The sequence below is a fragment of the Triturus cristatus genome, chromosome 10, assembly GCF_964204655.1.
Source record: "Triturus cristatus chromosome 10, aTriCri1.1, whole genome shotgun sequence".
Classification (NCBI taxonomy): Eukaryota; Metazoa; Chordata; class Amphibia; order Caudata; family Salamandridae; genus Triturus; species Triturus cristatus.
This window is the reverse complement of record NC_140593.1, coordinates 862,125,124-862,144,620: the sequence shown is the minus strand read 5'-3', so window position 1 is coordinate 862,144,620 and position 19,497 is coordinate 862,125,124. Positions and strand designations below refer to the sequence as shown.

The 19,497-nt window shown below is 46.8% G+C and overlaps 1 protein-coding gene across 2 annotated transcripts in view; it reads left to right on the top strand.

The window, feature by feature from the left end:
* The window catches only part of AOC1 (amine oxidase copper containing 1), a 176,732-nt gene that overhangs the window by 71,832 nt on the left and 85,403 nt on the right, over window positions 1-19,497 (top strand). For both annotated transcript variants that reach the window (XM_085628488.1, XM_085628487.1), the window contains one exon: window positions 16,863-18,436. In XM_085628488.1, coding sequence (XP_085484614.1) covers window positions 16,870-18,436 — 1,567 coding nt within the window. In that variant the 5' untranslated portion in view covers window positions 16,863-16,869. The remainder of the gene's footprint in view (window positions 1-16,862; window positions 18,437-19,497) is intronic.

The window sequence follows — 19,497 nt, the reverse complement described above, 5'->3', positions numbered from 1 at the left end:
GTTTTTTATTTTTCAAAAACAAACTCCAAGAGTTTTCTCCCGTGGTGTTTTCTCTCATCTGACTGTCCACTCTTAATAGGATGGAAGGTCAGATAGCTTAACTCTGATGGCACCTACTCTGTTAAGCCGTCAGAGGACTAAATTTTACTCCGTAAGAGTAAAACTTGCATTCCACCCAACTCAAAATCAAATGGACGGACCTAGAGTTTAGCAGAGAGGGCACTGTATTGATGGTGTAATGGAGTACTTGTCCACCAAATGTGAAACCAGCCCCATTGGCACACTTAATGCAAATCAGTACTGACCCTGTTCCTCATGGGACCAGTCATTCTTGATCCTTGTTCCTCTCATCCATACATCTTTCAGACCACTCGTTCTAAATTGGTAAATCTGTGATTCTTCCCCCGCTCCCCGAATCTCACTGACTAAGCTACGGCCTTAGGCATATTTTATCGATTCTTTCCTCCATTCCTCCAAAGAGGGAGAGTTGGATGACTTATACCATCAGAAAGCCTTCATATATGAATCTAGATTCAAGCTTGATATTTTGGGGGTTACTCCCTAGCCCCAAAATACATCGCTTCACAGTCAATATGCCAGTCTTCCCAGTTACAAATGACAGCACATCCGCCACTCTCTGCCATAGTGCATTCAGTTTGACGCAGATCAAAAACATGTGCAGCTGATCTGCATTTACACTCCCACATCTAGGGCACATGACTGTTTTCCCGGGTAGATATTGTGAAGCCAAAATGGTGTCAGATAATCACTGAAGTATTTAATGCTGAATCAGCTTAAATTTTGCATTCTTCAAAATGGAAGCTGGATGTTCCATGGTCCTAGTCTGTTCCCCAGTTGTGAACTGTGTGTGCAGGCCAGCTTCCCATTTCTCTCTGAGCGGATCAAGGCTGAGCTTAGCTTGTTAGGTAATTGCTTTTTATAATATCGTAATGGTCATCTGGCCCGCCCTGCGCATTAATATTTCCTGCAGAGACACATGTACAGGCGGCTCCTTCCTTGCACAGCGCCACAAGGATCAAGGCTCCACGTGTTAAGATTTGCCCTACCAATTGCCCCTCTAATTCGCGCAATTCTTCGAATGCTCTAAGCTGTTGTTCTTGAATAATGCCCCATGGTATTAAGTCCAGCCAAGACGACATTGTGACCATTGTTGAAGTCTGTGTAAATTCTTAGCACCACCTTATTGTGAGAGATGCTGTATAGGCCCTAGATGTTATAATGTAGGCATAATTTCCATCAATGATTGCCAACCGGCAAGAGTGTGGTCACACTGGTCTCTTGTAATACAACATGAGCACAGTGGGCAATTGGTTAAAAGTGGTGTCAAAGCTCCCTCTCCTCGTTAGCTCTGCACCAACAAGACACCCAGTGCCATCTGCGCAACCACATAATAATTTTTGAAGTCTGACATTTTAAGGCCACCTTCCAAAGTGGGTAACCGAAGTTTACGCAGTGGTGTTAGGGGCCTACCTCCTCCCTATATTAATGCCAGCAGTTGTGAGTGTAAGGTTTTTAAAAAGTATGTAGTAGTGACTAGGGGTATGGTGCGTATAGGTGCAACAATTAGGGCATATTATTATCTTGGATTAAGCAATGTTTCGAATTGCTGCTAATGGTAGCCTTTTCCAAATTTATATTGCTTCACCTATACCCCAGATTCCTTCAAAGGTGCCCTTGTCTCTGGTATTTCTGTATTCCAAGATATTTAAAGGTACCATTAGCTGAGTGCAGCTGTAATCCCAAGGGTTGGACCCTTACTGCTTTTCTCATCTAAGAAAAATAGGCTTGACTTGCTTTTGTTAAATTTCAATACAGATATCCGGCCAAATGTTCCAGTTATGTTATGTTAATGATTTTGTAAAGCATGTGAATACCAATTGGCATTTTGGTGCTGGTGTAAAAACAAGATGACTTGGGACAAGGCAGGAAACAGAGTTTTAGGAGGAGTAAAAAAGCCAAGTTTTTAGCAGTTTCCTAAATGTTTGTAGATTTGGATGAGCTCTGAGATGGTCATGCATTGAGTTCCACCATCTGCATTTAGAGTAGGAGAAGCCTCTTACTCTCCAGTGTGCTTTTTTGATTCTGGGAATGTTTACCTGTCTTGCTGTGCTGGACCGCAGGGACCGAGTATGTAAATACCATTAAAGTCAAGTACTGGCCTTAAGTATTAGGTGCCTACATCCATAGAATGGCACACCACTGTCTTGTGTCCCTCTGCACATTGCAGCTGTCAGAGATCACCCTGCCATTTATCACTTGGGCGGTTGTGGCTTCGTATAATAACCAGATCCATGACATTACCTCTTGCATAAAGCCTTAGCCCGTGACCTCCAGGACCTGGAGCAGATAGCTCCAGCTGAGGTGGAGAAGGATTTTGTCATTTCTACTAGAGCCACTGCGGCTTGACAGTCACTCACTTGGGGATGAGTTAGTAAGTCATTTGGCTTTGTGTTATTTGCAGCAGTGGCTATGTCAGGGACAAACCTGATTTTTCTGATTGCACCTAGTATGCAAGGGTCCCCAATACTTTTCTAGCTAGCACTTTCTCTAGAATTTATAGTCCAAGTTTAACATGGACAGGGGTCTACATGACCCCAAGTCAGTCCATTTCCCTCTAGACTGTGGCAACATTGTGGTTGTGACCTCTTTGGTTGTGGGGAGCATAGTTTTCTTGTTCTCAACCACTATGGATACATTTCCAAGTGGGTCAGGCTGTTACCATAGGGGTGTATAATTCTAATGGCCAGTCATCAATTTCTTGAATCTTACACTTTTGCTAACTCTTTATGGCCCCTTTCAGTTCCCCAAGGGACAGGGAAAAATCTAACTGTTCCCTTTGTTCATGTATCAATCTACACACCCCAAAGTCTGCAGGTGGAGGAGTCTTAGTTGTGTATAGGTTCTAGTAAAACTCCATAAAGGTGTTGTTAATTCCAGACTGTGTCTGGATGAGTTCAACAGAGTTCCTTCTGACCACAGTTTTAATGCGGGATCCGGTTTCATTCGTGACCAACCATGCTAGAAAGTGTCTTAGCTTGTCTACTCGAGTGTGTTTCTTAGCAAGGTAAGCTAAGTGTTTTCCCTTGTGCTGTCACTAATAATAGCTGCCTAGCGCCAACACAGACTCCCTTGTGCCAAAGTACAAGAGTGCATGCGTTGCAGGGATGATTGTTTATGTGCATGAAGGTGTCCCTTCCTGCACATAAACAATCAATAATACCCATCTGCTATTTCTATGTGTGCTGCACTGTGCAGCACATATTGAAGTAGCAAATCACCATTATCTAATGATTGTTTTTGCGCAAAAACAATCATTAATGGCATTTTTCTCTTTCTATGTGTGCTGCAGAAATGAGTATTTCTCCTCATTGCACCAATCTAGAGCCTACTTTTGCATGCCGTTACGGGTTGGCAGTGCCTCAGATTTACAGATTTTTGTAAATCTGTAGCAGCGTCAAAAAGCAATGGGTGTTGCGGTGGAACGCACATAGCAACACCCATTGTACGCCCCTGTCATTCAGAAAACTGTGTGAAAGGGTACCATATGTACAAAGAAGTCTTAAGCCACGCAAAGTGGCTTAACTCCATTTTGTATATATGGTGCATGGCATTGCACCTCCGGAACATTGGACAAATTGATGTTCCGGTGGCTCAATCCCCTAGTAAATATGCCACCGAGGGCCATATTCACAAGGAGCTATAGCTGAATTAATGGCACTTTGTCGTAGCCAAAGTCGTGATAAATTTATCTCCCCATTAACAAGCTGGTGCTAACAGCCCACAGCACCAGTTTACCTGCGATAGCAGCTGCAAAAAACACCTCCACAGAGGACCCTCGCAACTGTTGCTAATGAGATGCAGAGTGGGCGTTCCCGTGCCAAAACCCGCGACCACACCTCACTATTCTCAACAACCAGACAGATCGGCGATAAAAACACAAAACAGGTGATAAGGCGCGTTAGCACCAGGAAATCTACACCTGCTCTGACCTGGTGTTAAGTTGGACGGCAGCCAGCACCACAAAAGGGAGCACAGCCCAGGGCCACATCGGAAGTGCAAGAGATGTCAAGGAGCCACTCATCATGCGGCCCGGACACTCAAGAGGGCTACAACACCCACTGATACCACCCCAGGACCCCACCCCACACCCAAAACACCCCCTGGACAACCACAGAGGCAGCGCAGACAAAGACAGCGGAATCCCAGGAAATGCACCAGCCTTAGAGGCAATCCACAGCACACATGTCTCACCTGTGCCCCCTGGTGACACAGCACACAATCACCGCAACAGGTAGCACACATATCACATCAATGTGCAGGCAACATCAGAACACCGTGGAACCTCCAACAATGTCGTCTCCAAAAACACAGCCAGTGTTTATGATTCCTTCACCCTCCGACAGTCCATCATCAACCAGCCTACCCAGGTTGGCAACAATGGAAATGCACAGCCCGATGGCATGTTTCAAATGGACACCCTACTCACCTCAACTCCACAACCATGCAACTCACAACTCTGGCAATGCACATGTCACAAAATCACTACCAACATGCACAACATGCCCACCCACCAGACACGACAGAACAACTCACAATGGTTACCTGGCCAAGTCATGCACATGAGCCATCAACGGCATGGCACCTCAGCCACACAACATCCGAATGTGGGGAGAGGTGGCAACCAGGCATGTGTGAAGGATGCAGGAGAACCATGATTGGGAAAGTACACAATGCCAAGAGTGACGGGGATGTGCTGGACAGACCGCAGTATGCAGAATACACCCATATCTTTTGTGACACACACCTCTGGTGTATGGAGTCTAGTGGACAGTGGACGCAATCATTTCACCCCAGCCAGCGGGGTACCTTGCGGAAATTGTGCCTGTTACGCCCCCCCAAGCTGACCGGAGTGGGATGGACCGGCGTACGCCACACCTGCGAAGGGGTGTGAATAAAAAGCACGTAGCCCTGGGCGTGGTCCTCTTCCGGAAAGCACAACGTCTCTGCCAGGGCGGCTCCTCTCACCCCGCCATGAGGCCGTCCTCATGAGCGGAGTTGACTGCGAAGGCGTGCGGCTGCTGGACCCTGGCATGCTGGACCACAAACCCGTCAGGCCCGCCTTTGCACAGCCAGGCCACACTGATCACCTGCCGACACCGGCGTGTGTCATGGAGGGCCCACCACGTGCCGTCGCAAGCTCCAAGCCCAAGGGCCATGACCTTGGCAGCCTCCTCAGACCATCACGGCCTCCACGACACGGGACCGCTTTAGTCCTTTCTCGTTGACGTACTCTACTGCCGCCTTCGGACTACTCTTCGGCACAGTTGGTCACATGTGCGAAAATGTGCCCAGATTAATGAATGGCAGTGACCCCAATTCCCGGCCAGTGCCACAGCACCAGACCCACCCCGATCAGTGAGGCATAGTTCCATATGGGCTTTTTGCAACACATGGTGCCACTAACCCTGTTCAATGCCAACCTGAGACACGTGGTGCCACTAACCCTGTTCAACGCCAACCTGCGACATGTGGTGCCACTAACCCTGTTCAACGCAAGCCTGCGACACGTTGTACCACTAACACTGTTCAACGCCAGCCTGCGACACGTGGATGAGGGACCAGGACTACCCTGCGGACCAGTAGGTCCCACATCCAGCATCTTGGCGCAAATCACGAATGGCAGAGTTCACACCAGTGGTCGCACAAAGAGGAGTAAGAGGAAGATGCGGCTCAGTCCACATGGAAGCCGGGTCACAGTCATGGAGGTGAGCGAGCACGTGGTGCCACGGAACCTGAACTACGCAGGGCGGTGGGGCCATCCAACCCATGCCGGCTACACTTGGTGAATGGCCCGTGCTGACCGCTGCCTCCAGCCTACACTGCGGTCCAGTAGGTCATAGACTCTTCATTTTGCATTGGCTGAGTTCATTTCAGCGTACCGGCATCATCTCAGACTGCATCCCTTCTCAGCCCCGGTGCCCCTAAGTCTGTTCCCCGACAATCATGGACACTCTCTGTTCGAACTTTGGTGGCGCCTGAGTCTATGGACCGGGGGGCAGTTTTCATCCTTATGTAGCTGATACCGAATTGGTGGTGGCAACGAGGCTGTCGCATTCTACTCCTCCATTTGCTGCTCCTGGATAAAATCAAACCTTTCGGCATCATGCCCTGGAGGACACCTTCCACTGTCCCCCGATACCCCCTGCAAAATACACCTCGGACATTGATGGTGACCCGCTTAGATTGCATGGCCCATCTGACTGCACCGCAAGTCACCGTCCCGTGGTTGGGTGCCTGTGCCGGCCGCTGTGCATCCGGGGCCACTAACTCTGTACTAGTCAGGTCCGAAAACCCTTCTTCTGAGAAATTGAATGGCCCCTGAAGCGTTGGCCTTGGGGTCATCAACGCCATTTCTCTGTGGCCCAGCTCTGTACACAGCCTCGGGCCCAATTGTGTCCTAGAGGGTTCACACACCAAATCGAGCCCTGACCGGCCCGGACGTGGCATCACCGTAGGAGGCACACGCCACCACAGCAAGGACCACCTCCAACAGCCATCTGCCACAGTCGACACGGTGGTCCTGACAGACTTACAGAGTTGCTCAGACCTGTCGTGGATGCCATCATCGGCCTGATACCCTGCTGAGCTCTCCAGGTGCCAGTGACTCAGTGCACCACAAGCCATTGTCCGTTACTGATTGACATTTGTGCTGTGGAGATGTTGCACAGCAATGTCACCTCATGCAGTGGGGAAGAGCTGGGACTATGATGAGGAAGATGTGTCAAGTGTGCGGACGGGAGATGGCACAGACAATGGGAGGACAGGAGGCAACATCCCCAAGGCAGGAATGCAGACTGGAGGTGGTAGTCGAGGCACACACCCGGAACCATGGGTATTGCGCTGTTGACTGCGCATGCAACTGTCACCTCAGACAGTGTTGGAGACCTGGGACATTGATGAGGAAGTTGATGCAGGTGTAACACACACCACTGCATCTGCATCAGGTCTAACACGAAGGGACACAATCCTAGCATTACCTTCACATGAGTGCGCTCATCTCTAGTGCCCCTACCTCAGTGCACTGCAACTCACGGAACCTCCTGACTGAATTTCGGGTGAACTCTGTCCTTACTCCGGCTTCCTCCATGTTGCTGTGCAGTTGACTCTGTTATGCATGTGTTTTCTGTTTCCGTTGCACTGGTGTCCAATCTTCAAGTTGTTGCCAGCACCAAGCATTCCATGCAGGCTGGCTTACACTCACCCCACACACATCCAGCACAGGCGTCACTGTACATGTGGCCCTGCCAATAAAGGGGCCGGCGCATGTACCCGTAGCTAGTTCAATATGATATCGGCTTGTGTCTCTGTGGTCTTGTTGTATGCATGAGGGCCCTGGGCACTACGACATTACATTGTGCTGTGTACATCGGATGCAGACGTGTCACCGCAGGCAGCGGATTGTAGCTTGGACATGTAGCTTTGTTGTCACCCACTCAATTTGTAAGGGGAGTGTCCAGGGCCGTCGTACGCAAAGCCAACATGGGTGTGTGACTTCTATTTGAGCGCCCCTGCCTGTGGTTCTGTACTGTGAATGTGCATCTGCATGTGTCTCTATGGCAGTGTGGGTCTCCTTGGTGGGGTGTTGGTGGGACCTGAAGTGTGATGGACACCTACTTATGTGTCCTGGTTCGCATTCCATGGGTTCGGCCCCCACCCACACCTGTTGGGCCACCTCCTTTTGGCGTGCAGGAACATGGCATTGGGGTGCGATGTGTGGGTGGGTGAAGTGTCGTGAGCCAGCTGTGCTTGCGGGTGCTTCCTGCTGTTGGGTCTGTTGCAGGCTCTGTGTTCTCCTCTGAGTAGCTTGGCTGTCCGGGTCCTGGTTGGGGGTTGCGTGGGATATCCATGTGCTGTTGTAGGGCGTCGGGGTTGGCGTGGTGGTGGTCCTCTCCGGCATCGCTGATGTGTTGTATTCTGTGCTCTGCTGAATGTGTTGTGTGCACCACTGCGATGTGAAGGGGAGGTGCGTATTGACTTTGTGTTGACATATATGTTGGCGCATTGTGCAGTTTTGCATGCAGACTGTATGGCAATGTACATTGTGACTGTTTGGGGGGTGCAGGATTCTTCTGCGGGACAGTGTACATTTGGTCTACATGATGGCTGTGAGGTCGTACACGTACATTTCCATTTCAAAGTTTCTGGCTCCGTCAGATGTAATAGGCATGTTTCTGTGCATGTGCGGAGCCAGTTGTGTCCTCTGTTCTGCAGTGTCGGCTATGCGCGTTGTTCCTCATTGTCTTCAATGTGGGTGTGCTGTTCATGCTATGTGTGTGTGCTGCAGTGTGCCAAGGGGATCTGGGCCATGGACCTGGGTGATTGTGGGTGTGCAGTGTGGTACACCACGTTGTGCATGTATGCCATTAGGCCCACTCCCCCGTGCCCCCAGTCCCTGTTGCACTCCCTGTTGATATTGTGTCCGGTCCTCTCGAGCTGTGTCCGTACTCCCTACTCCTTGCACCGTCTCCACACTGATGACTGTGGCCTAGCTTTTCTTCAGCTCCTCCGCTGGCGCTGGACTGCCAACTCCTGTCGCCGTTGCTGCCTTCCTGTTGCCTGGTTTAGGTAGTCATGTAATGCCGGCGCCTATTGGCCTCCTGGATTGGCCTCCTGGATTGGCCTCCTCTGCACTCCGCCGGCAATCCAGGTGGTCTGCTTGTGGGTCAGTTGCTGGTAGTGTTCTGTCACCTCCGTGACACTGGTCATGTTTTCCTGTGGTCTGCACCCCATCTTCCTCTCCCTCTTCTCCTTGGCCTTCCCCGGCCCAGTTGTTCCTTGCTGGTAGTCTGTGGGGGTTGTGGGGTTTGGGTTGGCCCCTGTGCTGTGTCAGGGTGCATCCATGTTGCTACGCACTTTGGATTATTTTTGGTGTATTTTTTCTGTGGTTTTTATAGTGCATTGTTCCGCCAGGCGCGTGGGATTTGCAGGCCTGTGGCTGGTTTTCGCATTTATGCGGCGTGGCGTTGATTTTGACGCGGACATTTGGCACATTATCTGGTGACTATCGCATACTACCGCCTTATGAATCCCACGTTGTCACGGGGTTATTTTCCTGCGATAGGCTGCGATATTGAAAGTTTCGCTACGCTACTCTTGCGGTAATTATCACACTTTCTTGTGAATATACCCCCTAGTCTTTAAGGAAGCAACGACTCCGTCTTTCATCATTCAAGGTCAACAAACTTGCCTCCTGGATCCGGGCCAAGTGCACAGTAAAATAGCCAATCGCGTGTGTATGAAGACACATGGGGATGCACTACTAACAAAAAGAAACCCGCAATACTACTTTGCTAACCACTTTAGAAAGAAAATGGTACAAGCAATTTATGGCTTCAAATTAAAGCCGCCACCCCACATAAAAAAAACAAAAAACCTTCCCAATCACATTAGAAAGACTGTTAACTTGCCATTGTCTGCACTGGTGTACCCTCCCAGAGGTCATTGATGGACTTCCGCCTCACAGCTCCAGCCCTGCCCTGCTTTCACTGTAACTGAGTAAAGCCTTCAGACATGGCTTCTTGATGGCAATGCTGCCCACCATCTCCACAGCACAGGCCGCACAATGCAAATCTATAGTGAGAACTAAGGCACATTTCAACAGAGGCCAACACATACTTGAACTGCACAAACAATGCGAGGCGGCCTTGGGTTGTATTCCAGATAGAAGCCAATTGCACCCAGGGGACAGATCAGCATGGGAAACCACGCAGAGTTGAAACTGGGCTAAACACCCTAACAGGTCTAAGGACCACAGAAGCAATTATATTCCTTTCTTCGGGATGATAAGCCACCCCCCACTCACACAGATATGAGAACAGGCTGTCACCTGATCTCCAAAAAATAATGTGACTTAAGAAAACCATTATCAAACTGAAATGGACCGATGGCAGACTACAGCTGCAGATTTTGTAGCATGCATACCACTTTGCCTATGCCCTGTTAGGCTCACGCAAATATCGCATTGCCCGGACAAAAAATCATAGAGCAGCTGTAAATATATAAAATGTCAATCAAAAGACTTTGCCAGCTTCTATCCCTTGCAATACCGTTGGGTGACGTTCACCTATACCCTTACCGTTTGACAGTGCCAGCCTTAAAGCTGCAACGTAATAATAATGAAACATTTCTTGTAACCGCCAATGCATATGACAGATGCCTCAAAATAACTCATGACGCAAATTACTGACTTGGAAACGCACAAAGTGACATGTTTTGCAAAATAGCACTTGTAGGGGCAGATGTATCAAGCCTTTTTTGCCTTCGCAAACGGGCAGATTCGCAGAATCTGCCCTTTTGCGAACGCAAAAAATGCTTTTCCGATGTAGCAAACCCAATTTTGCAATTCGGTAACCTGTTAGCGAATCGCAAAATGGATTTGAGATTCGGTATTATGGAGGGGGTGTTTAGGGCGTCCCTTCCTAATACCGAATCGCACCGGTATGTATGAATGTTTTGTGACCGTAAATGGGGTCGCAAAATATTCGCATTTTATCACCTACTTCAAGTAGGTGGTAACCCATTCGCAAAAGGGAAGGGGTTCCCAAGGGACCCCTTCCTCTTTGTGAATGTTTGTTAAACCATTTTTAGCAGAGGGACCACTGCCTACTCTTAAACTTAAAATTTTCTTTTTGTAAAGCATCTTGTTTTCCTTTAAGGAAAAAGGGCTGCTTTAAAAAAAAAAATGCTTTATTTAAAAGCAATCACAGACATGGTGGTCTGCTGATCTCAGCAGGCCACCATCCCTGTGATTTGTGCGATTCCTAGGGACTCGCAAATTGCGACCTACCACATTATTATTCATGAGGTAAGTCATTTGAGACCCCCTAGGAATCGCAAAATGTGTACTACACACCTTCATACATTCCATTTTGCAATTTCATAATTGTGAATCCTTGTGATTTGCAATTAGGAAATCGCAAAATCGTATCTTCATACATCTGGCCCGCAATTCGGGGCCTTTGAACAAGATCAACTCGCTGTGCTATCGCACGTTGGGGCATATTTACAAGCCCCTATCGCCACGGGATCATCATATTTTTTACGACGTTCCTTTTGGTGATAGGGGCTTTGCCTTATTTACAAGGCAGCCTTAAGCCATTAACGTGGCTTAAGGCTGCCTTGTAAATAAGGCCCCCGTTCACACTATGCTTAGCGTGCAAGGGGAGGGCAATGGGTGTTGCTGTGAGCATTCCACCGCAACACCCATTGATTCTGACGCTGTCTAATATTTACAAGGGAGGCGTAAATAGGAGGCAGCGCCAGAATTAAGACAAGGAAAAACCTGGTCTCACCCTGGCTCCACAAAGAGAAATGTTTCATTTCTCCTCGTTTTTGCTGTTTTCATGTGTGCTGCACAGCAAAAGGCCAATGATTGTTTATCTACAGGAAGGTCCCCCTTCATGCACATAAAAATATTTTTTTTAATGCTGTTTTACTACTTCTATGTGTGCTGCATTAAGCAGCACATATAGATGTTACAAAACAGCATTTCAAGATTGTTTATGTGCAGGAAGGTGGACCTTCCTCTACATAAACAATATTCTCCTGAACGCAGACACCCTTGCACTATGGTGCAAGGATGCCTGCGTTGGCCCTACGCTGCTAAGTTTAGCACCAGTGCAGGGGGAAATGCAGGGCTGCACCATATTCTTGTAAACATGGTGAAGCCCTGAGTTTCTGAAGTGGCAGAGTGAGGAGTTAAGCCAGGAAGGCTAACGCCTCTCTCTGCCACTTCCCATGTATATATGCCCCATTGTTCTTCCACTCCGACTCATCAAACTCACCAAACCCTGCAGGCCCACTGAGAGCACTTCGTTGTTTTATCAGTCTAGGGCTCCTGGTTTTATGGTATTTATTTTTTTTAGCTTTTCTGTCTGTATTTATCCATATTTATTTTGTGCCTACTTTATCTGTATTTATCCATATTTATTTTGTGTTTTGGGACAAATGAAGTTGTAAAACTGTACATTACCATATTTATATAATTGATAGACTCGCACTCATAATTTGATGTCGGTTTGTTTTAGCTATTTAAGATGCCAAATATTATATAACAAAACATAAACTGGTAAATATTAGCATTATACCACAAATGTATATTGACACATGGCATTATTTATTGAAATTGCATCCTGTTTTTTAAATTTCCCATGCTGTCTATCTGCTCAGGTGTAGGCCTATAATTCATGAAAGACAGCACAGACTCACTTAAAAGAAACCCAACTTTCTGTATTTATCCACTTTTAAAAATAAATGCAGACAGAAAACACATTGTTTTCTGTCTGTATTTATCTGTAAAAATCCGTAAAAACGGAAAACTGGGAGCCTTTTTTATCACCCACACTCCTGATCAGGCTGTACTGCGAGCGGCCTCCTCGTGTAAGCATAACTTGCGAGCAATTCGCCTACATCCTCACGCTTCTACATGTTGGCGGCTGTCTAAAAAACATAACAAAGAATATGAATTTCACCCCTGCACACTCCGTCGTTTGTGCACGCCATCAGCAAAGAAAGGAGGTCAAGGTACCCAAATCGCTGTACCTCGATCTGAAAAGTCAAATGCAAGTGAACATTCATCCACTTGCACTGCGACCCTCTCATCACAATTCGATGATGAAAGTACACGCTGTCGCAGAAAATGGAGTGAGGTGTGACCATCTACGTCCCCCAGAGGCTTCAAGCACTTTCCCAGTAAACACTTCACGCTGCTCCCCGAGCACCGGGGCATACATGCCAATAGACCCGATTCAGGCGGGAGACTACCGATTTTTCAAGCCAAAAATGACTTTATTTTAGCTGTCTGCCGCCTGAAATTGCATTTTCTACAATAGAAGTCAATGGGGAATTTCATTCTACCGATTTATTATTTTAAATCTCCCACGTCCCTGTTCTAAAATGTTGGCATGTATGCCGGGGTGACTGGATCACTCCCACTAAACACTTCTCAACCCACCCCAGCACAGCCCAATAGCCCAAAGGGCACCGGCAGCCAAGAAACCAGCACAAAAACCAGGCCTCACTGCACCTCCTGTACTAAAGCCTTCTGAAGCAGCCACTAAGAGTTAAGAAAACACTCCTGGGTCGGGAGAGAAAACAACTCTCAGCCTGTGAGACTCCTGGAGAACCGGGCATGTTTCAAGCCCATCGGCTGTCCTGGCTGTGGCCTCAGTGTCGGGGTGGGGGCATCCATGCTCCGGGGGTGTGCAGGAGAGCGATATGACTTTTGCAGTGAGCAGGAACCAAGAAACTTGCCCGCTGCATCACTGATCCTTTTAAGGGGCATGGCCATGACCCCCGTGACGCCCAGGCAGCAAACCTCGCCCCAGGCCAACCCCAGACGTGGGGCGAGTGCCGCAAACCTCCAACTGTCCCATGGCTTCCGGCCATATCACCGGCTCTCCTGAGTTGGGAGAGCCTTGGTAATCCATCACCTGTTCTACTGCGGCAGCCCTTAGTGCTGGAAAGAATCTGTCCATGTGAAGGTCTGCAAAGGGAACAAATGATGAACGGAAAGCTGAACATTGCAAGCATTCACCTCCAGTCACAAGGACCTGGGTTCAATCCATCGTTCTTTTGCCCACCACACCACCCCAGTTTGGGCCCAGGCACATCTGCTTCACCATTGAAATCGCTAGCCGAAATAGTTGGTACATCTTGATCTGTCAGAGTTGAGACATTACATACTCCAAGAACTCCCCTTTTTTACATTGAGGGTATATGTTCACCAACCTTAATGATTTTCCATCAAGCCTTCCCAACTGCATAGTATATTTACCCTGGTGGTCTGTAACATATTCCCCAATCATAGGATTCATCCACATGAGGGTGCCCCTGTCAAAATCAAAGTCCCTTCTTTTTAGGTACACATGTAGTCTGGCATACAACCTGAGTGAGCGAACTGTAGACCGGTGCCCCAGTGTGTGTTGTTGAAACCCTCTCTCAACAACGCTATTGCTATCAGAGAGCAGTGGTGCTGTGGTGTACATTTTCAAATCTCAAGTGGGATGTCTGTCTACATGGGTGTGTGTTCCAGATGTTCTGCAAGTTCTATTACTTCTCAGGGAAAACAGAACTTTTGACCCTTAAATCCCATCACCCACTATTCCAGCAGCCAAGTGGAGTATCTTAATATGGTCTCCTTTGTGTAACTCATTTTCTTCTGCCGTTTCCCAGATTGCGAAGGGGACTCTCTGGGGTCAGAGTGCCATGGCCGTTTGCATACTCAGGGCCAGACTGGCCGTATCGGGCATCGGGCGTTTCCAAGGGAGGCTGCAAGGTTCGGGGCTGGTTTTGCAGCAGTGGAGGCCGGTTTAATTACTGGGGGCCGGTTTTGCAGCAGTGGAGGCCGGTTTTGTTACTGGGGGCCGGTTTTGCAGCAGTGGAGGCCGGTTTTGTTACTGGGGGCCAGTTTCGCAGCAGTGGAGGCTGGTTTTGTTACTGAGGGCCGGTTTTGCAGCAGTGCTGCAATATCAGGCCCCAGTAATAAAAGGAGCAAGCAAGGGTTTCTAGCCTCTCGGGCCAGGCAGTGCTTCCCCGGAGGCTGGTGTGAGAAAATTGCCAAGGCTGCTTTGGTCTCTCAGTTCGGCCCTGTGTACACTCACCCTATAACATTTGTCAGACATACTCTCGGCAACATGGTGAGTACTGTTTCTGAGTCCTCTATAAGGTAACGATTTCTTTACAGAATTGAACACCTATTTGTCAACATTCCGTGTAGAACGAAGACCTTATATTCAAATAAAAAAGTCCGTCCTGGTAAAATAAATGATTTTCAACCTGCGTTCCATACATGTTTTAGTCCTACTTGACCTTGTGCTGCAGTACATTGCATTGTCTGACCAGTACTCACATTCAGGAATCACAGCTGCTTCTGAATGTGACATAAAGACCAACCTAAAACCTGAAAAATCGGAATCTATGGACCAGATTTATGACCCTGTCAAACAATGCAGCGCAGCACCCAAAGTTGTTGCATTGTGTACCTACGGGTCAAATTTACACACTTTTTGAGCTAGGTAAAATGTTTTTTGTTGGATTTATTTTCAGGTTTTGTACTGGAAAGTTGCATAAATATTACGCCAAGCAGCACAAAGCATTACTTTGTGTCAGAGGAGTGTTACACGGATGTTCCCATGAAACAACCCATGCTTTTTGATGCACAACCCTATCTACTAAGAATAGCAGACAGGGTGTTGCACCCAAAAAATAACACCAATTCAAAGTCGGCTTTAAAAAGGAGAAATGCTTTAATTCCTCCCTTTTTCTGATAATACCGGTGTGCTGCACTGTACAAAACACATACAAAGTAGGAAAAGTCTTCCAGTTTATCTTGGCATAGTATTTTGTACTGGAAGGGTGTCTGACTGTGTGCCTGAGCTAAGGAGAGGGGAGGAGAATGTCATATCTCTTTAGATATGTGCTTTCCTCCTCTCTCCCTGTCATGCAACACAGCAACTTTGGGTACCGCGCTGCATTGTGTGACAGGGTCGTAAATCTAGCCCTTCATGTCAAAATCAAGAGTGGCTTCATGGGCATGGGTATTCACCTGTGTATCTCTATGTCTAATCATGGTTAGAATGTGAAAACAGGGAATGCAGAAGAATGTTACTGAAATTTGTGGCTCCAAGCACATGCTACCAGAGTCTTAACCTTGCCTAAATATCTCCCTCCAAAATGATTGACTTACACCCAGTCCCACGCTCTAGTACTTGCTCCCAAATATGCTAGGACTGGAGTTAGAAAAGTAGATGACTGTAGTTCTACAATATGTGGGACGTGAGCATGACTTTATTCAGGATTTAAATACAATCTGCTCTTTGTAGGAAGATTTTTATTTAAGATATTTATTTATTGCCATTTTATGTTTCTGCAAAATATGTTTCTGAAACCTGCCTTTTTTTTAAGACCCACTGTTGATGTCCATGGAAGAGCCCTAAATTCAGCCTAGCAAAGGCGTGAGTTACTGTTTAATGAGAATTAGAGATGCATAAAACATAGACTTCGGGGTACCTCACTCAAAGTTCCGGTATTGAATCATGTTCATACCCAAAGCACAGGGAATGCCTCAAAGCACCCTCTAAACATCTGCTGCGACCACATTTCACATTAAGCACTATTGGCGAGTATGTAGCTACATCAATTCAAGGTGACCATTCAGGCTGTGAATCCCTGTTTTTGCCTGGGCTCCTGCATGCATGCCGAACAGACTGGTCATTTGTTGATGGTGTCAACCTGCACACCTTGACGCATTAAGCCTTGAGTATCCCATCAGATAATGCAGCACTCATTCCTTCACGTGTGACTCCGCAGATCTGAAAATCTCTGCCCCCAGATAGCAGCAGTGTCAGCAGAGCCTGGTGCTTGCATGGGTTTTCACCTCCTCCTGGTTCTTCCCTAACCATTGATGCATGCTGGCAATATCCAGACTTCCGTGCGTGATTTCTTGCTATTAAAGACTACAGACTCCTTTCTTGCCTTTGCTCAGCTGTAAAGAAAGATGGGGAGCAGATACCAATTTAGATATAGTCTGAATGCCAACACATTGATCCTGGGTGAGAGGGAACTGATTGTTCATTGATAATTTTAGATTTATACTAAAAAGTGGCTAATCAGTCATCAATGGGTTGAAAGGGCTTGTGGTGTTTCTGAGGCCTACAGATTGACCTTTTTTTCTCATTTCTCTAATCATTTATGAGGTATTATGTGTAATGTCTAAAATTGTTGAGTCTGATAACGTATTAGATATCTTCTCAAATTCACTTACTTTTTCTCCTTTTCTACAGTTTTTTTATGACCATCTCATGCTGGAGGATGTGGTTCCAAGCCTTTATCTACGTGGTTGCTCTCTGCAGCCTAACCAACGCCAGCTTTCAATGGCATTCATCTTCTAAGGGCCAGCACAAGGCATCTGTCTTTGCAGATCTGACGCCACAAGAGATGACTTCTGTCCGCAACTTTCTAATAGGACAGGAGAACCTTGGCCTTGTCTCGACACAGTCAAAGCAATTGGACAAAAACTCTATTTTTATGATCGATCTTCAGATGCCCAAGAAACGTCATACGCTTAAATTCCTTGATCAGGATGGCCCCACACCTGTACGGGAGGCCCGTGTTGTGATCTTCTTTGGGGACCAGCCTGGCCCAAATATCACAGAGTTTATAGTGGGTCCACTCCCCTACCCTTACTATTACCGCCCCTTCTCCTACAAAGGCAGTCGCTCTATGAGGTATGAGTCCAGACCCATGACGAGCCTAGAGTATGAATATATATATAAGAAGATAGTAGAGTTGTTAGAGCCAGCCAGCCACATCTTGCTTGAAACATCTGGATTTTCACTTCACAACTGCACTGACAGATGCTTGACCTACTCAGATATAGCCCCACGGGGCTTGGAACCAGGGGAGCGTCGCAGCTGGATAATACTGCAGCGCTTTGTGGAAGGATATTTCATCCATCCCATTGGTGTAGAGATCCTCCTGAACCACCGTTCTACGGACCCATCAGACTGGACAATCGAAAAGATCTGGTACAATGACCAGTATTTTGACAGTGTCAGTGACTTTGTGGCAAGCTATGACGGAGATACCATTGAGAAAATGAAGTTACCAGAATATTCAAAAGATGACCTCTATTCTACATACATCCCTCGGGGCAAGTTTAAAACCAAGACAAACATCCATGGACCAAAGATCTGTGAGCCCCAGGGAAAACGCTATATTGTCCACGGGAACTATGTGGAATACGCAGGATGGAATTTTGCTTTCCGAATTCGTCTTTCCACTGGCTTACAGCTGTTTGATATTAAGTACAACAATGAAAGAATCGTCTATGAGCTGAGCATACAAGAAGCAATAGCCTTTTATGGTGGCGCCACACCAGCTGCCATGCAAACCAAATATATAGACTCTGGATGGGGCATGGGGACTGAGAACTTTGAGTTGGCAAAGGGCATTGACTGCCCTGAGGTGGCCACCTACCAGGATATTTATCATTTCTATGACACTGATAAACCAGTGCGCTACAAGAACGCTCTCTGCATATTTGAGCAGCCCAGTGGCCTTCCTCTGCGCCGACACTTCAATAGCAACTTTAATGGAGGCTACAACTTCTATGGAGGCCTAGAGAACCATGTGCTGGTGGTCCGAACAATCTCCACTGTCTACAACTATGACTACATCTGGGATTTCATCTTTTATCAGAATGGGGTGATAGAGGTGAAGGTCCATGCCACAGGATATATCCATGCCACCTTCTTCACCCCGCAGGGTCTACAGTACGGCAGCAAGGTGTATGACTATGTCCTTGGGAACATGCACACTCATTTGATACACTACAAAGTGGACCTCGATATTGCAGGTATGTCTCACTCTGGAAGGCCATTATTCTGTGTGTAGTCTTGCACTTGCTTCGGAGTTGTGTAAGCATCTGAGATGTCATAAGAGGCACCATGATTTATTCCAAGTTCATCAGTCACGTCAAAGGCACGAAACTCAATTTTCTTGTGCGTGTTACTTATTCCAGAATTGCCCATCCAGGCCTATTCAAAAATACTTTAGAATTTCGAGTCCTCCAAAAAGTCCCAAATAAACCACCTAAAGAAATCACTGGTAGTTAACTGAGATCTTTCACCACCCTTAAACATAATATCAAAAAATATATCTATACGGTTGGAGTGGGATGTAATAATTTTTTCGGGTACTTTGTTATGTTTTTTTCGGTTTAAGGTGGGACGAGTTTATACATTTCATTGATTTAAACACTTTTTGAAGAAGCCGTTTACAGGTTGAGTTTGCCTTTTTGATAAGAGATGATGATTTAAAGGGAGTTACATAGAGTATTGAATTATGTTTTACAATTGGAATTAAGCATGGGCAGTTGCATTAAAGATATATTTTTTGATATTTTGTTTAAGGGTGATGAAAGAGCTCAGTTAACTACCAGTGATTTCTTTAGGTCGTTTAATCATAAAACGTGGTTGATAGATGTATCTTTTACATACTACAGATACCCCTGACAAAGGTCAAACGGAATGAAATGCATTGGATGATGTCATTGGGACTTTTGGAGGATTCAAAATTCCAAAGTATTTTTGAATAGGCCTGGATGGGCAATTCTTGAATAAGTAACAGGCACAAGAACATTTAATTTTGTGCCTTTGACGTGACTGATGAACTTGGAATAAATCATGGAATAAAAAGCATTAAGTTTTGAATACTTTGGTTCAAGTGTATTAAATGAAATACCAGTGTGTATCTGGCTGTGCAACTCAACGCTGACCCGCAAACTGCGGGTCACCATTCCTCTGAGAAGAGGCACCAAGACATATTCGGAGATGATAAGAAAATCATCAGTGGTGAATATTGGAGTACTCTAAGTAGATTATGAGACATGATTATACAGGCTTCTTTGGAGCATTG